The sequence below is a fragment of the Toxotes jaculatrix genome, chromosome 9, assembly GCF_017976425.1.
Source record: "Toxotes jaculatrix isolate fToxJac2 chromosome 9, fToxJac2.pri, whole genome shotgun sequence".
Taxonomy (NCBI): domain Eukaryota; kingdom Metazoa; phylum Chordata; class Actinopteri; family Toxotidae; genus Toxotes; species Toxotes jaculatrix.
In genome coordinates, this window is record NC_054402.1 from 16231387 (window position 1) to 16251825 (window position 20439).

Consider the following 20439-nt stretch of genomic DNA (forward strand, 5'->3'; position numbering starts at 1 on the left):
AGTGCGAGGAGATGTTGTTGAGAGAGTGACTTTAAAAATTTCATGGGCTTGTTCTGGAAACTTCGACTTTTGGAGAAACTACTAATTTGTGTATTTATTTACAGGTAGCAGCAGCGTAAATCAATCTGTAATGCTGCATTAGATCAGTTTTTCTGTTTAATTGTTGAGACACTTGAATAGAGCAAAACCATTGTTAATACTAAGACAAGTCAAAATAGCTGCTGTGAAAAAAGACTACAACATCACATATACAAGCCATGGTTTATGAAATAATTCAATAACAAAAGATGAAGAAATAATCCACATTTTTCTCTACAAATGCTACAAAAGCACTTGTCAGTAGATGAGGTTGGTAGTGCATTTCACATTGCAGCAGTTTGTTTGGAATAGACACAGAAATAGTCTGCAGTTAGAATCGGTAGCTGACCAGAAAAAAAACAGAAGCGCTCCACCCATGCGAGGTGAAAATAGGAAATCCATAGAAAGGAATGTCTCAGCATAGGAGACACTGTTTAACAAGTGATCGATCAATAACTGAATCAGGATGCTGAACAATGCTCACACGCTTCTGCAAGGAAAGCACACACTGCAAACAAATAATCTCCTTTTTACAACAAGTTAGGATTTGGTTGAAGTTAGGGTTTAAGAAGCTGCTAAATGAAACCACTGTGTCTTATTGTCTGTTCCAAGATGAACATCAGTTTTTGGTTAATGTTGGAGTAAGACTCCAGGGAAGACATGTTAGCCATTTAAGTGTATATATGCATGTGTGTGTTTGAGAGATGAAGAGAGATGTGCATCCATACTGATGAACATATCAGGGGAGGATGATTTCAGTGCCTGTTTGAATACACAGCCTCCGGGCAAATAATCAGAAGTAGGAGAGATGTTTTTCACTCAGAATGGATACAGTACAGGAGACCAGTTACAGTGCAGGATAACTTTTAATCTTTCATGAAAAAAATGATTTCATTAACACTCCAAGCCCAGTAATGCTTTACATATCCTTTGTGTAAAACCTTTCGGTATGTAGAACAGGAAGCGATAACGAGAGGAGTAGAAAGAGAGAGGAGACTAAAAAGCTAGAAAATTAAAAATTAAAAACTAAAAAAAATTAGATCTGCTGTTCTCTGTCGTTTCTTTCCCTCAGGACAAAGCACTTGTCTCTTTCTTTGGAGCAGAAGTCACAAGTTCTTTCCAGTCTTTTTGCTTATGTTGTCTCAGGCAGAGACAAAAGTAGAAAATACTTCACAGTAGATGATAATTAAGACTCTGTTTGTAGAGCAGTGTCCTCCATAGCCCTCCCACCCCCATAAATCACAACCAAATTTTATTGCAATGTTCCTGCACAGACACAAGCAATATATAAAATGACTGAAGGCACAACAACTGAAGCAGCTGTCATCAGAGAGACATCAGCTCTGTGATCACTTGGCCAATGATGAGAGCACAAGCTGTGTTTTTATTTGCTACGTCTTTATGGAGGCAGATATATTTATATAGATTCACCCTGTAGGTGAATCCAGAAGGTTATAGTTTCACTCCCATTTGTTTCTCTGTGTATTTTTCTCAAAAACCAATAGATTTCCTGAGAGAACGTGACCTAGGCAACAAATAAAATGGTGTTTGGGAAATCTTTTCACAGGTCGTCACTGGTTTTAACCAATAATCATGAAAGTGACTGAGACAGAGACTTGAATCTAAGTTGTAACTCTGTGATGCCAGCTCTGTGAATAAACACTCCCCTTCAGAATAAAACCTAAATATTCAAAAATTGATCATAATGGTTTGGGGGTTGTCTTCTCTCATCTAGTTTTTAATCTCACACTCTCAGGTAAAGGAAAAGTGATGAAGAAGCCACACCTGAATGAATTTCATGAATGTGCTCGAGTGAATTTTGCTTTCCACGCTGATATAAAGTTTACTTTATAATCCTCTTTCTTTCTCTCGTTCACACATGCACACACACTTACACACTCTGACAGAGGGGAAAGTGTAAGTGGCAGTACTGTGACTGCCTCCAGTCAGAACTAGCAGGGCGGGGGAGTGAGCGGGCAAGCTAAATTTAAACTGTTAACACTTTTTTAATGTTGGCAGGTTTCAATGCCAGCAGCAGGAATGAACAGACTCCTCTATGTCAGCCAGGTCTCATGTCACAATCTGTGTGTGTGTGTGTGCATCTTTAGATACAGTAGATAGATGTGTGAGCAAATAAGTTGGAAATAGAGAAAGACTCAGGATGTGGATGTGCGTTTCAAAAAAAAAAGTTTTTACACAAAGCAAAGAAGCTAAATACAGAGGAAAGCAGGGGATGAAAGCATGACAGAACAAATACAAATCATAAAATTTAATTTATGCAAGAGCCTGTGTGAGTGTGTGCGTGGGCTAGCATCTGTGTGTGTTTGCAATGGGAGGAAAGGGAAAAAGGAAGAAGAGATGAAAAAGGCAAAGATGGAGTGGGAACGAGGCAGTGGACAGAAAGAGAGGCAGAGAGAACTTTGGGTGAGATTTTCCCGTCACTGCTGCAGATTACTCTGATGCTGAATGATAAATATCCTCCTCAGACGGTGAAATAAAGTCTTGTGGATCAATCGATGCTTGAAAGAGATCTCTTCATTAGCTCGATGGAGTGTGTGCTCCGGTACAGCCGGCTCAGGGATTTACTACTACTGTTACTGTAAATCAGAGCGAACCACACACACACACACACACTGTATCACAGCAAGGTATGTGTACATACACCGCAGAGTCTTCCTCTGCAGCACAGTGGCAGTTTTCATGGGAGGTGAAGTCAGAGGAGGAGAGGAAGGGGGTGAAGAAAAGAGCTTTATTTTTAGAATGGGAAGGATAGGTGAAAGTAGCAGAGGCTCACAAGATAATGAGCGGAGGTGAAGAAGAAATCAGTGGCTTCAGCACACAGCCAGTCACCCACAAAGGAAAACTGAGTGCACACAAGGCAGGGCATTATCACACACAAAGCATGACAGAAACACATTCTCCCTCTGCCAGAGACACTGGTGTAACACAATAGTTAGACGTTCAGACTTTCACTCTGTTTGTCTTTGTCTTTAACAGCAAAGAGGAAAGGATGAAAGAAACTGCTTGAGGTGGTGATTTTGTGTGGTAGATGATGACACATTCGAACCACTTGCTGTCTTTCACTCAGTATATTATCTTTAATCACAGGTGTTACTCTACCAGCGTCTGCTTTTACAAAACTGGGCACTCATGAGGTAATAGTAACAGTTCAAGATTTGGAGAAAGAGGCTTATTTGCTTTCACAACTCACTATATATATTAGGTAGAAGTCTCTGTGTGTAACTAAACCCACAAAAAAAAAAAACCTCTGTGGTCTTTTTTGCATTAAGAGGTGGTCTTAGTGGGATGAGGAGTGGATGCAATTCCATGCCATAATGGATGTCACATATCACACTGCAACACCCGATTTGCATAAACACAACCCCTGCTGTGCCACTCTGCCCTCCGTCTCCCCCGTTGCCAGTGGGTTCATTTGAAACCAATCTGGAGGAGAGTTCCATCTGACTTTTGCCTGCAGAATTGGCAATCTGCCTGCACTTACACCTCAGCTTTGTGCTCTAAGAGTTGTCCTGTAGATAAGGACACTTGTACAATATGAGATTTTGAGAAACAGTTGTAAATAACGTCAAGGGTACTGGCGGCATTTCCATATTTCCAGAGCTTCTTTCATTTCCTTTCACTGCCCTACAGTTTCCTGATCTCAACTCTGCCTTACCCCCTCTTACAGGCTATCAGGGTGCTACATGTGAGCAGAAGGTGGACCCGTGTGCCTCCAGCCCCTGCCACAATAACGGGACATGCTACGCCCAGGGCCCCGGCCCCCTCGGGTTCGGCTGTAGCTGCACTGCAGGATTCACCGGCCCTACATGTGCTCAGCTGGTGGATTTCTGTGCCCTCAACCCCTGCGCCCATGGGGTCTGCCGCAGCATAGGCAACAGCTACAGGTGTTTGTGTGTCCCAGGTGAGTTGTGGTGTCAGACATCTCAGGACGGATGCTTTTAACAAAGACTTGGGGTGCTGCTTACCTCTGATGTCAGTGCGCTGTGGACATCACAGAGCCAATATTAGCCAAAGTCAGACAGAGGTGGGACAACTCACCTCATTTTAGTTTTAAAAAGAGAATGTGTTAGATGTCAAATTTAAAATCATCTATGAATCCTTGTGCTTTACCAGCAAATTTCTTCTCTACTACACAAAATAGTACAAAAAATGTCATTTCCATTAGAAACCTGCTGAATCTTTACACCACCTCTATCATCACTCTAAATCTGACCTTACATTTAAAAGTTAATGATAACTAAAGGCACGGGGACTTGTAGCATCGACTCAGGCTCAGAGGAGCAGTAAATATGCTCTGGCTGAATGATGAGTTATTTTTAGGCTGGGTGTTCGTGCCGCTTGTGCTGATGCCTCTGTGATGAAATCAATTGAGTGGAATGATGACTTATCATTATCCATTGTCTTGCAATTACCTTGCTGGGACAGTGAGGTAGATGACTGTCCCACTGGTCCACAAACTCTCCGCCCCTGCTGCTCTCTCTTTATACCATCTGTCAGTCGAATGTGTAAGCCAGTCTTTATCTCTTAGCTGATGTTTACGTTCGTTCTCCTGCATCAGGAGCATGTGTGGCTACTTCTATGACTATGTGGCTCTAACCGGGAAAATATCCAGAAATGAAATTGTGTTTGTTTGCTTATGTTATTGACATTTCTTGATAGTTTAGTCTCTTGCAGGACTGAAATGAACTGCTACACAGATGGTCTTTCATTTATTGGTTTGGATTTGGAATGACATTTGAGCATTGAAATTTTGTTTTTCCAAACTTGGAAACAAACAGGTTCCTAAATATCTGAACTGACAAGAGTTATTGCTTGAGTTGATAATCTCTCCATACTTCAGATTCCTCATGTTTATTCAGATGCTTTCACTTGAAGTGTCCTGTCAAACAGCAGACGTCCACTTTTTTTTTTCCAATTATTCAGATATCTTACATTTTCTTCACCACATCCTCAGTCTTATTTTGTTTCTGTTTTGCATTTCTTTCTTTTTTTTTGTTCTTCTGCATGTCCTTTTGTCCTTCCTCGTCTTTATCTTCCTGCCGTTTACCTCACCTCATTTCCCTCTCATCTTCTGTTGTCTGGTTGCCATGGTGAAGCTGTGTGTGTGTGTGTGTGTGTGTGTGTGTGTGCGTATGGCTCCCAATCCATTGTCTGTGTCTATGACTATGCTGGTTGGGCAGATGCTGCCATCCAATCAAATGTCTCTACTCAGAGGACCCTGTCTAATGGGATTGGTGAAATTGGTGATTTGTAATTAGCATCCCAGACATTACAGTGAACACACATATTCACGCACATATTCAACATTTTGGACCAGAACTGACCTTTTCTACACCTCATCAGAATGCCAGCTGGTGTCTGAGGTGTGAGTGTACGTGTGTGTGTGTGTGTGTATGCTGGGTATGAACATTTGCAACTCACTGTGTGTGTACGAATGTAGTTTGTCTGCTGGTCTGCTTTATATACGTGTGTGGATGTGTGTAAGGGTTGCGTAAATGCCTGCTGGCTGTCTGAAAGAAAGCTGCTGGGGAGCTGATATGTAGAAGGATCCGTCCTCCAGTTTCCTGTAATCCAGCTCACATGAGAGGCTGCCAGCCCACAGAAAGCAGACACAGTCTTGGAAAGGCACTTGACATTTCACTGGCATTTCACAGAGAGGACCCTAGAGGCTCTAACTGGGCTCCTCATTAATTTCCCCTCTCTACTTCCCCAAACACACGTTAGCTGTGGCCCAGCGAGGGTTTGTTGAAATTTTGTCAGCACCGGGACCCAGCTGAGAAATTCAGTCAGTCAGAGTGGGAGCGGAGCTAATGAAAACAGATTGCTACACTAGTCATGGAAGGACTCAAGAGACATTGGTCCTCTGGTGATTTTGGGTTCCTCAGTTGTAGATGGTGGAACATTTCTCTGAAGTGCAGTACTTCAGTTGGGAGCACGAGCAGGTATGAAGGTACATCAAACATCCAATCAGTCCATATACAAACATTACAGCTGCTTGTCACACTAATTACTGCTGATTTAAATCCACAGCAAAGCCAGTTTTATTGTAGGAGAGTATTAAAAACATACACAGACTTAAAAACACTGCCACTCACTTCATCTTCCAGTCCTTTACCCGTGTTCCTAAAGCTGTATCTGCACATACTGTAGCCGTGCAAGTGAAACAGATACAATCAGCTAAACCACATTCTCTACACTTTGTTTTTTAACCTCTATTATTGAAGAGGAGGAGAAGAGGCATGATTGTCTGTAACTCATGCACTGTCCATGTCTTCAGATGCTGCAGGCTTATTCTGCCTCAGTACACAGCTGCCATCCTATGGAAAACACAGTGCACTGCATGTCATTTGACCCCAGTCCCATTTTTGCCCAGTCCCATCGAAGCTCAGTCACTCACTTGTTTCTTGGTGTTGCTGACTGTTGGCCAGTGTTTTGTTTTGTGCATTTTTGCCTGATTTTCTTCCAGTGGATCAAATGAAGTGAATCAAACATGGACGTAGGAGCTCCATCACAATATAATATTTTTATGTACTGTACAGGCTATCAAATAATTCCTCTTTGAATGTATGGTGTACAGGAAATAAAAGATCAGGCACAGGTAACACAAAGTGTAAAGTGTGACTAAAAGGTCACTGATTGAAATCTCTTAATCTTCTAGAGACACTCTGAGCAAGAACAATAAATGAGGAAGGCACTAACTGTGAGGCTACACTGTTTGCTCCTTAGTGCAACACATTCATGCTATGGTTGCGCTGTTGTGACGTGGTGGTATGAATTGTGAATGAGAGGATAAAACACTGCAGTGCTTATACAGTACTAGGAACGTCTTCTCAGTTATGACCACATTCACCAAGTTTACTGCTTGCTGCTGCTGCTTCTGCTGCTGCAGTACTACTAATAGTGTTTGCCAATAATGTGCTACATTACACAAATACACACACTTTCCCTCTGTTTCTTATGCATGAACGGAAAGCTACATACACATCTACAGAGAGAGAGAGAGAGAGAGAGAGAGAGAGAGAGAGAGAGGTGCAACGTGTTTTCAATACCACAAGTAGATTTGAGACTTAGACTGAAGGCGCAAAAATGAATGTTAGCATTAAATAGTCACTCAAGATCACACAGCTGAAATCCTGTCATTACAAACCTACAGCTTGTCTCTAATTAAATTAACCTGCACAGTCTTTGTAGCTTTGTCCTGCATTGCCCCATCTACAGCAAACTTATTTGAATTTTTTGGGTCCAGCTGACCATCAGAATCAGAATGAGTAATACCAACTGCTGACTACAGCTAAAAATGCATATGCACTTTCAGCAAAACCCCTCCTTGACAAAAAAAGGTTGAAACATCCTCAGATGGGGTGCATCGGCAATGCAGCAGAATCACATTCTTTGAAGACACTAACATTATAATACACCATATGTATCTGTGTGTCTGATTAAGGCTACCATGGCTTGTACTGTGAGGAGGAGTACAACGAGTGTCTGTCTGCCCCCTGCCAGAACTACGCCACCTGTAGGGATCTCATCAATGCTTACGAGTGTGTCTGCACACCACAGTTTGAAGGTATGTGCTTGTGTATGTGAATAAGCGTGTGATCATTTTTAATTTCAGGCACATGTTTCATTGTAGATAGTAAACATGCATCAAGATACGTGTTTGCTCTCCATGTGTGTAAATGTGTGTGCAGGCAGACACTGTGAAATCTACAAGGATCCATGTCTGAAGCTGCGTTGCCAGAACGGAGGCCGCTGTGAGAGTGCAGGACTCAACGCTTCCTGTGCCTGCCCACCTGGATACCTGGGTGAGCGTCGCTACCATAATCAGCCTGGCAACCAGTAGGCAAGCTGCCTGTTAATGTGACTTTCATGACTCATGGTAAAGGCACTGTCACTATATAGAAAATGATGCATTTAATAAACTACCTTAAAATAGAAAGATCAGACTTTACTGTTTCTGGTTGCTCTTACCTGTCAGCCTCAGTTTCTGCTCCTTGCTTTGCTGCCCTTGTTGTTACTTAATATAACTTCACCTGTCCACTCAGGTGAGAAGTGCGAAGTCGACATCAACGAGTGCGAGAGCAACCCCTGTCACCACGGAGGCACTTGCATTGACCAATCAAATGGCTTCACCTGTCACTGCCCACCTGGGTGGGTGGGGCCCAGCTGTGAGATCCGTAAGTCCGCCTTTCAGAAAAGATCTGTCCAGCTATTAATCTGAGCTGAGACGTGTGGAAAGCTTTCTGCCTTTCTATGTATGTGTGTGTTTCAGACCTGCAGTGGAAGCCGGCACACACTGAGGACACCCTGACCAACATGCCACGCCACTCCCTCTACATCATCATCGGAGCGCTGTGTGTGGCCTTCGTCCTCATGCTCATCATCCTCATCGTGGGCATCTGCCGCATCAGCCGCATCGAGTACCAGGGCTCGTCACGCCACGCATACCAGGAGTTCTACAACTGCCGCAGCATCGACAGCGAGTTCAGCAACGCCATCGCCTCCATCCGCCACGCCAGGTCAGTGACTTGTACACAAACCCTATTTAACAAACTGTTGTTAAGGAGTAGTTTACTTATGCAGTGTCACACTTCAGATATTATAGTTTGACATTAATTGCCACTAAAAAGCTTAATTTATGCGTTTATTATGTGTTGTTTATTTGGCTGTATTTAAATGAAGTGATTTCATGATTGCTTTACATTCACTAAACACTGCACTTTTTTAAAGAGGATCTCTGATTGTGCACATAAAGGTCAGCTTACTAAGTTGGTAAAACAATCTCAACGTACTCGTTTGTTCTTTAGTGTGAGGACTGTGTGGCAAGACTGTCTGACAATAAGATGCTACTGAGCTGCATTATGGAAGGAGTAGGATTCAGTGTTTTTCAAGTTAAAAGCCAGGATATCTTGGCCTCTGCTGGACAAATTTTGTCCATTTTAATTTGGTCTTTATTTTACTATATTCTGTCTTTGGGAGTCCACTTAACTTAAGCACTCAGCACTGAATTACTGAATTCAGCACTGAATTACTGGACTAATAAAACTACCAACAAAGGATAGGATCCATTGCAAATTTGCCTCTGATGAACTGTTGATGCACAGCTGGTGTTTATGCTTTCTTATTAGATTTGGCAAGAAGTCCAGGCCTGCCATGTACGATGCCACTCCCATCGCCTATGAAGACTACAGCCCTGATGACAAGCCTTTGGTTACCCTCATCAAGACGAAGGATTTGTAAAAACACAACCGTCGCAAGCGGCACATGTACAACTGCACATGTACACATGTGCATACACACACACATGCATAGAGAAAGTCAGTATAAATCTTTAAGTATTTCTTAAGAAAAAAATAAAAACAGCAAAACAAAACTGAATGTAAAGTGGAAAAAAAAAATCCAAAACATACGCTGTAGTTTAAAAAGAACAAATCTGGAATTTGATACATCTATTTTCCTGTCAAAGTCCATGATAAGGCTTTATTGTAGCATAAGAGCATACTTTGCATTATTTTAAGTTATTAAAGATGGGCGACACTACTAATACCCTTTGTCTGTAGGTGGGGCCAACAACCCAGGAGCCCTAATTTCTAAGTGTAAACTCTGACAGTGCTAAAAACAGTTCTTACAGGTGTTGTAGAAATAGGTGCACTCCTCATGGTGCATACACTGTATCTTTTTCTATATCAAAAAAAAAAATAAATTCTGCAGTAGGTTGCCTTACTTCGTGCATGGTTAGATTTGATGTTCTCTCTGCATTATTTTAAAATCTTTTGTATTTGGTTGTTGGTTGTTTTTTTGTTTTGTTTTTTTCATTGCATTGTATTTCTCTCTGTCAAGATTGTGCCAAATATTTTCTTTGGGTAAATTTGTGGTTGGTAGATCAAAAACATGTATGAAATACTAGTCACAGGAGTTTCCTTTTAAAATACATATCGTCCTGTTCTTTACATGCAAGTGTACGAATAGTAAAGAAAGTGGGTTTACTGGAGTACTGTGACCCTACCATGCTACTGTATGTATTTCAGTGATATTTAAGATAATAGGTAGGTATATTTCTCAATGCACAGCAACATAGTTGGTTTTACTCAGTGTACCTGCTTATCCCAGTGTACAAATTCACCTCTAGTATTGACAGTGTTGAATAGTTTCTGGATGAGAGTGCAGCCTCTTGCTGGCTTTAGGGTGGAGAAGAGGGAGGAAGAGGAGGAGCAGGAGGAGGAAGAGGGACGGTATCTACTCCAGAATATATGTGCTTGTGTGTCCTGCCAATGGAAAACTCTCTGTCTGTGCAGCTGTATTGTTCCGCTCGAGGTCAAGCAGTGTTTTATCAATAAGCTCAGCTAATCCTCAGATTTTTTTTCTCTCATTTTAAACACAGCAACCACATGATTACCTATTATCTATGTTGAATGATGTAAACAATAAAGATTCAAGTGAATATAATCTACAGTACTCCTTTGGTGCCTTGTGTGAGTTCTGGCTAAAACCTGTTTCCTGCAGTGACAACTGGATCTGGTTCTTTTTCCAATCATGTGTGCAGAACTATCAGCAATCAATCTATCACAGCTGCAAGCAGGATTTTCCTGACCTCGGCTGTAGTTGGGTGCAGCAAACTATCTAAAGCTCCAGGGACTGTTTTTCTTCTCAGTGTCTGTGTGGCACATTTGGATTGTACTGCATGCGTAAAATATGTGGCTGGGTGCTTTAAAGTTACTACTCAATAACTGGGCTTCAGTACTCATACTAAAACTAGAGTTTTTCCTTTGAGGCATTTGAACATTAAAAAAGATTTAAAAAAAAAACAGATAAAAACATAAAAAAAGTATCTAGACTTATCAGTATTAAGTTGGTAATAATAAAAATCTGACTAGACAGTGGATTGCAACCTTTGATTGACAGTTTTCAACTCCTGTTGCTAAGGAAAAAAGTATTTGGGTTTGATATCCAGCTTCAGTCATACTTGTTAAAACACCAACATCAGTTTAAATTGATAAATGACAAGACAATATCAGAAAATTTAAGTCACCGTTTATTTATTTATTGGGTGGTACCGCTGACTGTTTCTTAAATTTTAGCATGATGAGGAAGGATGTACAGCAGTTCCACTTAAACCAAGTGAGTAGCTACCTTAATTTATGCTATGATGAGATGACACAATAGTGTGCTGGCACAATAGGATTTGGGCTGAAATGATTAAATTGTTTTGGAGACATGGATCCTGTTTTTTTTTTTAAAGTGTGAAAAACAAAACAGCAAATTCCCTGGAGTGTCTGTTTTTCTGCAATGTCCCAAGGTCATACCCACCAGACTGAACCGTCAACCGTGGGAAATCCCTTTTATGGAGTGTTGGTAATACGAACACCCTCAGTGACCTCAGGCTTTATCCAGATGTTCCCCATGTAAACATCTCTAAATACAGACTGGGACTGCAGAGTCATGTCGCTCAACACACCTACACATATTACATGTGTACACAAACATACACACACATTGCAAGAGCACCAGATGTTATTGATGGCTCTCACCTTGGCTTATGGTCTGCTTTGGAGGCCTTGTGCTTGGCCTTTGCCCTCTGTGGACCCAGGAGGGTCAGTCTGTTTGCTGTTTTGCTACACATAGGTCCCACAACTCGCTGTTGTTGGCTTTCAAAGCCTCCACCTTAATAAACTGAGATTCTCTCAGTAGTTGTGCGGTGGTTTCATTACAAAACTGTACCCTTTGAAAGAATAAATACTTAATTATTACCCAGCAGTAAAAACAATGCACTCAACAGTTTCCACAAAATAATGGATGGTACTTTTGTGGATTCCCAGACCTCACTTTGAGAATAACAAGGTCATACCAACCCAATCACAATTCAAAACAGTCTGAGGGACTGAATGTTTTTGTTACAACTTGTTTTTGAGAAGCTTAAGAAGATCAAAATGTGTGGGCATGACTAAATGAGACAATCCTCCATAAACTTTGTCTTTAGCTGCCTTAGTGAAACTTAGGAATTATGAGAACAGAACATTTAAACCAACCACATTTTTATTGCCACCAGCCACTGAAATAATTGTCTTTCGGGCCATTTATGTTTGGTTTTTATATCATCATTTCCATTTTAACTACATTCCTGTGCTGGCTGGTTACCCTGGTCTGGATGGCTAATCTTCTGAGGCCTTGAAGTCCTCTTTTTAATGGTGCTAAATAGCATTATGGGCGCCTTTTGGTGTCAAGCAGAAAAATCATTCATTTTTATGCTGATCATTACATTGGATGAATATGAAGATTGTGTACTTGTATATGTTTTTATTAGAAATTATCAGCAGCTAATGTTAGCGGTGAATTTTCTGCCACAGTAGACAGGGTGCTATCACTAGAGAAGACAGTCCTAAATGGTCCACTGTAATCACCAGCTAGCTGCTTGTGACCCATAAAACCAAAACAATTAGCTGAAAGGAGCTAAATTGCTGTGCATGGGGAAAGCAAGTTGCAGAGTTCTATTGCAATTTTCTGTGGGTTCATGTGCAACTCTTTCACACTGTAGTCATTTGCCCACTGTTACCATAAACACATTGATTAGTGCAGCTTTAATATTTTTTTTTTATTTAAGAAAATTATAAGAAAACTTGAAAATTATAAATGTGATTGTCTGATAAAATACATTTATTATACAAACATTACAAAAATCTTAAATTCCACCGCAACAGACAAACATGCTTATCTTAACATAGCTACAGATGTCTGCTTGTTTCTGCTCAAATCTACCTCGTCACCGTCTACCTGGCGCCTCGTTTCCCGACAGCACCTGAACGCGGCACCAGGAGCCGAGCAGACACAGAGGGCACGTACCGCCACCTGCTGGACAGATTCACAACTACAGCCAGGCGGAGCAAACACATCCTTCATTGCCGACCAGTCCAGATCGAAGGAGGACGGAGTCAAGCCGTGAAAGCGAACAGATGTGAACCGGACTACGAAAAGAGAACAAGCTGTAGTTAAAGACGAACCTTTGATTCTGCTAATATGTGGCAACCTGCGTCGGAGCGATTGCAGGTAAGATACGCGCGCGCGTGTGTGTGTGTGTGTGTGAAACGCTTATTGTCGACAGGGCAGCAGTAAATAAACGATTGAGCCGCGTTAACAGTTACAGAAACCCGCCGGGCTGTGCATGGCTCCAGCCTGGAGAGACTTGCTTACGATTTGTGGGCATCTACAGATGTTTCGTGTGCACAGTCTTTCACTTGGCTGTCGGCAGTCGTCTTTTAAATGACGGGAATCAGCCCTAGACATTCAAACAAATCGTTTTCTGCCAGTTTCTGTCTCTGTGTGATTCCCTCTCGGTGCTGCGTTTAAACGCACCTATATTCACGTTACGCAAGCCGGGGGTACCGTGCAACAATTTAAACCTCCACCTCATTCCTGCGCAGATCCACCGCTCCAGATTTTTCTTAAAATGTCAGTGACCAGCTTGTTCCAGCAGTGCATGAAATGGCTATTTTGGCCCACAGGCCTGTGTGATCCAACACACCACCTTCACATCCAACCTGAGTGCAACTGGAGGCCTTTCTCCTCCTGTTGACACTGTTTTGCCTTCATGTTGCCACATCAGGATGCGTACACCCCGTTTTCATCCTCGTTTTTGTGTGAAATTGCCAAGAAATAAAAAGCAGGCTCTGGCCAGTAACCTGCCGCCTGTAACCTGTTAAGAAATGGAAACACACACACACACACACCGTTAATGACACGTAGTTTGATATCCAGGGGCAAGCCGCGCACCGAGCCTGGCTTCACGTCTCCTGCAGACGTAATGCTCTCCAGATGTCGGGCCTGTGGACTGCCTGCCAAGTGAACTTGCACAATCCCCTCTTCTGCCCAGGCGTCAAGAAGATGGAATCACGAATTATTATTAAAAACCGAGAGTTCCGGTGTTTGTCCTCCAGTCAGACGTGGACTTAGGGGCCGCTGTAAATGATCCCATAAACACACGTCTGCACGGACCCCCCCACAAACTTAATTTAAACATCCATACTGTACTGGTTACGACCGCCGGTGATACTTGCCCAGCAACACATTCAGTGCTATCACCTAGTAACGCGACATTTTATAACTTATAAATGAGCTGATGTCGGTAAAGCTTCATTGAACACTGCGCTGTAGTTTTTTTTTTTCCTTGGATAAACCGAGACTGTTGCGGGGCCACTGGGCTTCAGTGTCAGGCTCAACAAGTGTCATAAAGTCGCCATAGATCTCATATTTTCCCTGACTTGTCGCTTAAGTTAATTTGGGTTTAGTGCATGCGACGCGCGTGCTTGGCCAACTACGCCATATGAAAAGCAGCCACATGAACAGACATGCGGTGAAAGGTTGAAATGGTAAAGTTATTATTTTATGTTTCTATCACAATGATAAATGACACAAAGTGTAATTTATGTAAGTTCATATGCAGGTTGTAGTCTACATATCTCATGTGTTGGACAGTAACAGTCATACTTGCTTCCAGCACAATGTCCCAGTCCAATGAGTTATCCTCTGTTTCTTCAGTGGACATTGACATTTATGCTGCCATATTCATCCCAGCGCTTCCACATACTTAGTGCTCAAAACAGAGTGACAAATGTGAGCAGTAAAGTGGGCATATTAGAGTGAATTGATTTAGATAATGGAACCTATTCACATATAAAACAGAAGGCAGAGGTATTCTCTAAAGAGGCATTTCGCCAATTTTATACATAAGGCTTAGTTTACCCATCTTGGGGAGTGCAACTCAGATGATGATGTTATCATGCTGCATTCATATCATTTAGGAGTTATCGGAATTGTGTGAGATTCTGATTTGCAAATAGCATTCACGCATTCAACATCCAAATTGTAATTATGACTTGGAAACTCAGACTTTTTGGAAAACTTTTTGGTAAATCAGACTTGGAGTTTCCTAATGCAGAAGTGCCTGAAAGTTAAGCTAACAGGGATGTGTCATGTCAACCAAAGGCTGTTGTTCAAGATGATTAACTTCAAATTTAATGGATATTGTGTTTTATTGCCGGTGCACTGTAGCCTTGTCTTTACCAACTCTGTATTCATTCAGCTATCAGGAGCTGACGTGTGCACTCGTAAATCGTTAACATGGGAATCGGTCCCATGTCTCCTATCCATCCCGTATGATGGGAACACAGTTACCACGTAGGGACGGTTGAATGACAGATGCCTCTGAGTTGCATTATGGGACATGCTTTTTGGAAGTGGTGGTGGAGGGAAAATGTAGGAGTCTGTGTTTAAAGAAAACTTAGTTTTGATAAGCAGCTCTTGGCTCACGTCAGCTTACCTCCTGGAGAACAGCTGTGGCCCAGATTTGATAAGGAGTTTGGCATGGTTCTGCTGTCCACTTCAAAATTATGAAACATTGAATGGCAATATTTAACTTGATGGATGACTTTGGAGGAGAAATGGGATTAACAAAGTGTACCCAGGTTGTTCTGTTCTTGGGGTAAACAGCAGAAGCCATAATGAATTAGTCATGGTTCACATGAGCTGCTAGGATCGTTCGGATCAGTAAATAAAAGTTATAGTTTCAAATAACACTATAAAAAAGAATGAACGACCCTTAAAAGTGGTTATAGAACGATATCAATACCTGGCTATTCCCTGCTTTGTAACCATGGCGACGGCCATTCAGCTGGTATCTTTCACCTCTTTTGAATCGGGAACAGTGGGGTTTTCTGGAGCTGAATCTGTTAGGTAGCTGCTGTAGAATATACTAAGTGTTTATTATCTTCTGTTTTGTTGTTTTCATTCACTATGGCATCCGTCCACACTTGTACTGTCCTCTGTTGCCATAGCAACACCTGATGTCTTGCTGCATTTTTGTCTCCCGCTCAGGCTGGAAGGGGGGGGGGGGGGGATGGATGGAGGCGGTGGGGGTGAAGAGATGCAGGTCGTGGCGTTGGAGTTCCGCAGTACCAGCGGTACCAGCTGCGTTTACATGGAAAATAAGTGTTTTGGAAACAAAGTGTGTGTTGCGAAGGCTGTGTATTGGTGCTGCATTATGCCTCTCTGTTTTCCTCTCCCTCTGTCCATCCTTCTCTCTCTGTCTATTTCCCCATCCCTCAAACTTCTTGCTGACCTCATCCCTCAGTCAGTTTCGGGAGCCCTTCCTCCCCAGGCAGAGGCCACGTTAGTTCAACGACAGATTGCACAACATGCAGTGGTCTGGGCACAAATGCACATATGCATATACACTCAAATGCAAAGGCAAGCAGGTTAAGCACACATACACACACATACACAAATTCCTTTTTGAATGTCTTTAGAGCTACCAATTTTTTTCCTCCGTCAGCATCTCTTTATTTAGCCATGGTTTCCACTTTTGACACTTTAATGTGTATGACACTGACAAACAGGACTGAGCAGAGAAAAAGATGTGGACCTGACAGGGCTGAAATAGCTGACTGAGGTTAAACATGGTCAAAAGAAGCCACTGTCAGTTCATCTTCATTTGTTTCTGTGGCTCAATATCCATCTCCCTGTATTTGTTTGCATGTCTGTCTGTCTCTTTGTCTGTCTGAGGTTGCTTTGTAGCCACAGCTATGTTGTTGAGACTGTGGCATCAGGAAATCACAAGCAGACTGGCACAAAATTCCCATGGTTCCTCAACTGGTTGAGTTTTTTTTTTCTTGCAGCCAGCACACATTTGCCTCTTGTGAACAAATGACTGGTGGCTCACTGGTGTGGCTCTTTGTATTTGATGAATGGGCATGATCTGCTTCCGGGAGTTATAATTTTTCTAGGTTTGCATTTGACAGAGAGTTTTATCCTTTTCATTGATCAAAATGGAACTGTCTCAGCTGCATAATTTAGTATTTTGTTCTTTAGCTTTCATTTGTGTTTCATACAGAACACTTCCATAGATTGTACTCTGAGGCCTTGCTTTCCTTTTCCTGTAAAGTCTTGATTTTTTTTGCATGGTTCAGATCTGTCTTTGCTAGATTAGACCTAAGGCTGGAATTATGGCACTGCAACGGTGCACATAAACATCTCTGCATGTCCACACAGTGTGTTATGGTTAACCATAGGTTACAGAGCCTCTCTCACATCTCCCAACTCTCAGCAACGTGTCATGTGGACCTGAGTGTTAAACAAGCTGATTATTTGATCTAGTAAGGAAAAAAAACATGAATGTTAAGCTCAAAATCCATCCACATGTTAAAGGAACAAGCCACGGGGGTGTCTCAGAGCAACCCCTGTACACATTCGCCTAAGTGTAGCAAGTTCCAAAATTTTAGTCCAATAATCGATTATGTCAATTAACAGACAATAAATTAGCAACTAATTTGATAATAGATCAATAGTTTGAGTCCTTTTTCAAGCAGAAATATTGAACATCTTATGGTTCCAGCTTTCAGCTCTGAGAATTTGATGCTTTTCTTCACCATTCATAATTATTAATTGAATGTCTTTGAGTTTTGTCACATTGGTTGGATAAAATAAGTAACTGGAAAATGTCACCTTGGGCTCTGTGAGATTCTAGTAGTATAGAAGTATTTTTCACTTTATCCAGACTGATATTTAAACAAGTAATGAGCTCATTAATTGTCAGCTACAGCCTTAGTTATTGGTACAAAAAAATAATCTGATCAGTGTTGTTAAGATAACCTACTAGATGTGGCGTGAATGAAGCGAAGATGTAGTATCCACATGCAATTTTAAAAAGTTCTTGATTGACTATAAGGCTTACCAAAACCAGTTAATGCTGTCTGAGATTGTCTGGTTTGGATGAATGAATGGACAGAAGGCAGACTGAGAAAGTTTAGACTCCCCAGACCATGAGTTTGACAGCGGACCATGTCTTTTGTCATTAGCAGGTCTTTTTCACATGCCTTGAATCTGTGTAGACAATTTAAGATGTTATGGTGGGTTCATTGTTTACGTCAAACAGTTGTTGATGTTTTTACTGCCAGACGGAGATTGCCACCCCCAGGCTCTGAGGTTTGGGTACTTTAATACCCGCTTCCTCCTGCAGAAGTAACCCACCAGTCATAACATCCGATCATTGACCTTCTCCCGCCTACACGCCCCAGTGCTCCAATCACGGTTGAGAAAAACAGGTTTTCTCTACATAGGGACCTCCCACAGTCCTCTCAGGGTTGAGCCCATTCAGACATATTTCCTCTCATAAACTCTGCCAGGATCAGAGGGGGAGGCTGTAAACACATGGAGGGACAGCTTAGAAAGTTACACTGCCCAGTCCTTTACCATGCAGGGAACTGGAGGGGTGCATCCTCCTTCTGGCTTTAGGAAGTAATTGCCACCACATGCTGGGTGGACCTCCTCCTGCCCTACCTGTAGACCATAGTGTGTATTCCTTCTGTATGGTTACAGAAGGAAGGATATGTTTGTGTGTACAACTGGGGTCTGAGGTACAAACAAGGGTAGGATAGAACTGGTTGCCAGCAGAAAATGACTCAAGGTTTGTTAGGCCTCAAAGTAAAGTCATGGTTTAGAAAGACATGTTTTGTTGGTTAAACTCTGCTCTGTTTTGAGGAGCAAATTCATGCACAGTTCGACATGTAACTCTAGCTCCTGTGCTGTTTACTCATTGGCAAATGGCACATTTGAAGGAAGGAACCATTTTACCCTCACCCATTGACAAAATATTTCTGTGTGGGACGTGGTGATGTCGGTTTAATGTCTGTTGTTTTCGAAGAAAAAATATTTTGGTACTGCTTTAAAGGTACCCGGGGAGTTTTGGACCAGAAAAGCAGTTGGGCAATGTTTTTATAATTTTGTCCCCGTGTGGTTAGTGTCTCATGCACACACTCACGGATGCATGAGATAATACACATTCCTGCCAATGGTTTCCCAGTATCCTGCTGAGCAACAGGTGGGAATAACAGGCCAAGAAATGTAGGAATACACCACCAAAAGGCAGGGAAGAAGAAGACTGCTAGCAAGCAAACGATCGATGTAAACAACACAGGTTCCAAAATATTTAAAAAAAGATGTGGCTTTTCAGATGTTTCCTGAGGAAGGAAATGCATTCAGCATGTTTGTTAGGCCTCAAGCATACACACAATTCATTTTGGGGAGTAATACTAGATGTAAACAGGACTCTGCCTACAAGAAAACGCCACAGGACACCTTTATGTTTTGTCAGCTAATTTAGGAGGATCAGTGTGCAGTTCAACGTAAGATTCCTGATGCTCTTACTACTTCAGTTGTTTCTCTCCATAGTGGCCTTGTCCCACTTTATCATTGAGACAAGCAGTGAGAGGCATGAGTCATGAGGGGCAACACTGATTGCAGTTATCACCCTGAGACTGACACGCCAGGGTTGTGACAGTGATACAGAATTTAATCTATGTACCAAATATTTGTTCCTACCACAAAACAGCTGTATTTATGAACCTAGTGACTATTTATTGATTCCCTACAGTTTTATGGCGATATTCTAAAGCCAAATATCGCAGTTCTAGGCCTTTTCTGTTGCTCATGTAAATGCACACTGAAATGATTCTGAACCTGGACCATGTGTGGCTCTACACTTGAATGTCAGGCTGGTGATTCTCCTTTGAAAATGAAAAGACGAGATGCAGAACAGATGACCAGATAACAGTCATGTCCTACTGTCATGCTCTGTGCCAGCACCAGACAGACGTACAACATCTGGTACAGAGTTCTACACACTCTCTCATCAAGTGCGTCTGGGCTGGTGTGTGCAGATGTGTCTCAGACAAGCTAATGTTGTTGACAAACTGTTTTGGTCTTGAGGTCTGTGTTACGCTCCCAACCATACCTTATATCACTGACCACGTTTTGAGTTTTTGGGATGAACCAGTAGCCATTTGTGTATCCAAGGGCTGTATTTTTTCAGATTATCATGCTTTTTAGACACAGAACATCTACCCTTTTCCTTCTGCTGGCTTCTTAACATCATTTCCAGCTGTTTTCTGCAGTGTTGTCGTGATCACATCCCTACAACCCCTATTTTGTGTGTCTCAGTGGGTGTGGCAGAGGTCTGTTTTTACCCTGTTGAGCAGTGTCTTACCATGAGATTGACCTGAGAACCTCTTTCCTGTAAGAATGCTCCCTCAGGGCCAAAAGTTTAACTTACCATCTGTGATCTGTTAAGCTCATCACTGCAGGAGGCAAACTGCACAAGACACTCTCCAAGGCCTGTCTGCTTGATTTCTCATGGACGTGATTGTTCAAGTATTTTTCCTGGATATTTGCTCGTGGAGGCTCTTCGAGAAATTAGCATGTGTACTTGTCCTGATGACACTTGTGATTTCCGGCAGTAATCAGCCACATACTTGGAGAGCAGTCATTCAGAATTAGCTGGCAACACTGGGTCTGTGC

At 42.1% G+C, this 20439-nt stretch overlaps 2 protein-coding genes across 2 annotated transcripts in view; both read left to right on the plus strand.

Moving 5' to 3' along the window:
- Window positions 1–10403, plus strand: part of dner (delta/notch-like EGF repeat containing) — a 47217-nt gene extending 36814 nt beyond the window's left edge. The window contains exons 8-13 of the mRNA XM_041046778.1: window positions 3767–4000; window positions 7544–7666; window positions 7791–7904; window positions 8145–8276; window positions 8372–8618; window positions 9228–10403. Coding sequence (XP_040902712.1) covers window positions 3767–4000; window positions 7544–7666; window positions 7791–7904; window positions 8145–8276; window positions 8372–8618; window positions 9228–9339 — 962 coding nt within the window. The 3' untranslated portion in view covers window positions 9340–10403. The remainder of the gene's footprint in view (window positions 1–3766; window positions 4001–7543; window positions 7667–7790; window positions 7905–8144; window positions 8277–8371; window positions 8619–9227) is intronic.
- A 2597-nt stretch (window positions 10404–13000) lies between these two features.
- The window catches only part of pid1 (phosphotyrosine interaction domain containing 1), a 29595-nt gene continuing 22156 nt past the window's right edge, over window positions 13001–20439 (plus strand). Inside the window, exon 1 of the mRNA XM_041047199.1 lies at window positions 13001–13140. Within this exon, the coding sequence (XP_040903133.1) occupies window positions 13111–13140 (30 nt within the window). The 5' untranslated portion in view covers window positions 13001–13110. The remainder of the gene's footprint in view (window positions 13141–20439) is intronic.